General features: G+C 45.9%; 1 protein-coding gene across 1 annotated transcript; it reads right to left on the bottom strand.

Moving 5' to 3' along the window:
* Positions 1 to 1431, bottom strand: LOC139838534 (uncharacterized). Its single transcript, XM_071828307.1, has one exon. The coding sequence runs from the start codon at positions 1352 to 1354 to the stop codon at positions 254 to 256; it is 1101 nt and encodes a 366-aa protein (XP_071684408.1). The 5' UTR covers positions 1355 to 1431; the 3' UTR covers positions 1 to 253.
* Between the last annotated feature and the right edge of the window lie 1296 nt (positions 1432 to 2727).

The raw sequence follows: 2727 nt of genomic DNA on the forward strand, positions 1-2727 counted from the left end.
TACTAGTAACGTTCCGGATCATCGTTATATCTTCGCATCATGGTTCCAGAGGACCAAAAACGATTAGTTCCAGCAGCATTTTTACAACAAAATAGGCCATAGTAGCGCCCTCTACATAAGAAGTTAAAAGATCTGAACCGTAGCCACAAAAGAGTGAACCCCGCCCCCCTTCCACCAGTCTGGATCTACATGAGCTAGATTGCAGTAGCATTAGTGTTATCATTAGTATTTTCTCTATGTTTTCAGATGTTCTTCAGTCTCCACCCACCAGTTTCTTTTTTGAAGACACATCCATCGGTTCCCTAGACAAGCCATTCCCTCCCTTGGCCGAGTCGCGGAAATTTTGTGTTTTGATTCCCATACAAGAAGCCAGAGGAGTTTGTTGTTGCTTGAGACAATAAGCTCGAAGCTCTGATGCTGAGATAGTGCCAATTCGCAGAGTAGGAGATGGAGATGCGACCATTCTTGTCTGTTGAACTGGATTTCCTCCCTTTGCGTCCTCAGATTGTCTATACAGAGACATCGCAGTCCGAGTATCCTTGTTCGCAGAACTTGACGATGATTCCACCATAGACGTGCTGATAATTTTACCATTCCACTTGGGTGGTGGACCTAGGATACCATCAGAAGAGCCTTGTTTCTTGTCAGTTCTGGCTCTACCGTGGTCACTTTTAGAAGAACCCTTGGGTAGAAGGCTCCGGCCCGGGGAAGGAAGCGGCGCAGTCCGGGCCATTCCTCCACCCCACTTCGCCGGCTCCACAGCTCTCCTCCCCTGCTTTGGATCCTTCCTTTTGAGATTTGAGATCCGCTGCTTTGAATCCTTGGGCCTACAGCTAGCCACCAGTTTCCCTATTCTTTCTTTCGGGCCAAACGAGTGGTGAACTGACTTGGCAGGCGAGGATTTCTGCCCGTAATTCCCCAACGTACCGGCGGAATCGCTCCGCCCCTGTCCACCCCTCTTCCCCGATTCCAAGTCGCCGGTCTCGCATAGCCTCGGCCGCTTCAAGCGCTGAACCAGCGGCACATCGTCCGAATCCTCCACGCGCGGCTCGTCCCGATGCACCGGGTCCCTCGAGGCGATCCCGGGCAGGGGCGTGATCTCCTCGGCCTCGGCCTCGTCCCGGGGCCGGCGGCGCGCGCCGCCAAGGATCGAGCCGTGCTTCTTCCGCAGGGCGTCGATGTCGGAGAGCGCGGCCTTGAGGTCGGCGAACCTCCGATCCCTAGCTTTGAGGACGCGCGCGGCCGCGTCGAAGTCGGTCCTGCGGTGGGTTGTGCGGAGGAGGTCCACGAGCTTGTCCCCGGAGAGGGCGGCGAGCTCGGCGTCGCGCGCGTCGGCCTCGGAGCCGGTGGCCATGGTCTCCGGCGGCGGGTGGTGCGCCGGTCCCTTTGGAAGGTACTGGATTTGTGCCCTTGGACCTTGGTTGGTTTTGGGTAAATGGCAGTGCAGGCTGGCTGTTGGCAAGTGGGTGGGTACTTCAAGGTGTCAACTAGCAGAAGTCCAATGTGATTATGTGACACGCGGCTTCTTCACTATACGATCGGGTTCACACGAAATAATTCCAAAGATATACTGATGATATACTAGATGCTTCTTTCCGGTAACGCCATAAATCTGAATTCATATAGTGTTCACACGAGTAAGTGACTCGACTTTGTATCTAAAGGCGTTTTAGTATGTAGATGCACGTGTATTTCGATAAAATTGAGTCAATTAATTTAGAACATATAAGTACGGAGTAGATCAATATGGATAATACTCTAACTCCTCTCGATGTTGTAGGCTTTGACACCCACACATCGATCTACAAATTTTAAGATAAATTAGCAAGTTATTTAATACCGATAGAGTAATACCGCTTCTTTTTCTGTGTTGTTGATTACCGCAATGAATGTCTAAGAAATAGAATGTACGGAGTAAATTAATATGAAAAAAAATTTAGTTTAAAATTCCTTTAACCACAAAAGATATTGACCCGGTGATAAACCATTGCATCATCCGCTCCCTCTCTCTAAATTAATATGCACAACATGAGGTTCCTACATTATCGGTCATTTCGATTATATACGAAACAAGTGGTTATTTTAGTAACCTTACATCACCGAAGAGTTGTACAATTTTTTTATGTGGTTGTCAGAAAGTGATACCTACTATCTTTTAAACTTTGTATTTGTTAACTCATTTATTTGTTTTTAGAGGATTCCATAGAGTTTCTCAACCTACATGTATCCGAGATCCGGATATCTAATTTGCGCAAAATTTGCTTTTTTGAAGTATTGTTCATTTTTATTCAATAAAAGTCACTTTTTTTTTGTAGTTGCCACCTCTTTTTTTTTTGTTTAGTATTTGCTGCATTTGGATTTTGCACTTGTTTTATTCGTGTAGTCGCAGTTTGTGTTAATGGTGGGACACAAAAATGACCAAGACTTATGAAATTTACCCATTTCCATGTGGCGCATGCACTCGCCCAATACAAAACTTATAAAATTACTTACTTTCAAATCATGTCAAATTGAATAGTTTTATATTTATGGTTCTATTTATCATGAGGCCACTCTCACTATGAGGTGAAAGAAAATTTTGGTACCTCATATGCAACAATTTACTGGGTACCAAGAGACGAGAGAACAATGGATCCTCTCAGCAGTATTTAGGTGCTAGTCACATGTGATCAGTCACCTATAGGCTATAGAGAAATCGAGAAAGTATATATCTTACCACTAGTGAGT

The sequence above is a fragment of the Lolium perenne genome, chromosome 3, assembly GCF_019359855.2.
Source record: "Lolium perenne isolate Kyuss_39 chromosome 3, Kyuss_2.0, whole genome shotgun sequence".
Lineage (NCBI taxonomy): Eukaryota > Viridiplantae > Streptophyta > Magnoliopsida > Poales > Poaceae > Lolium > Lolium perenne.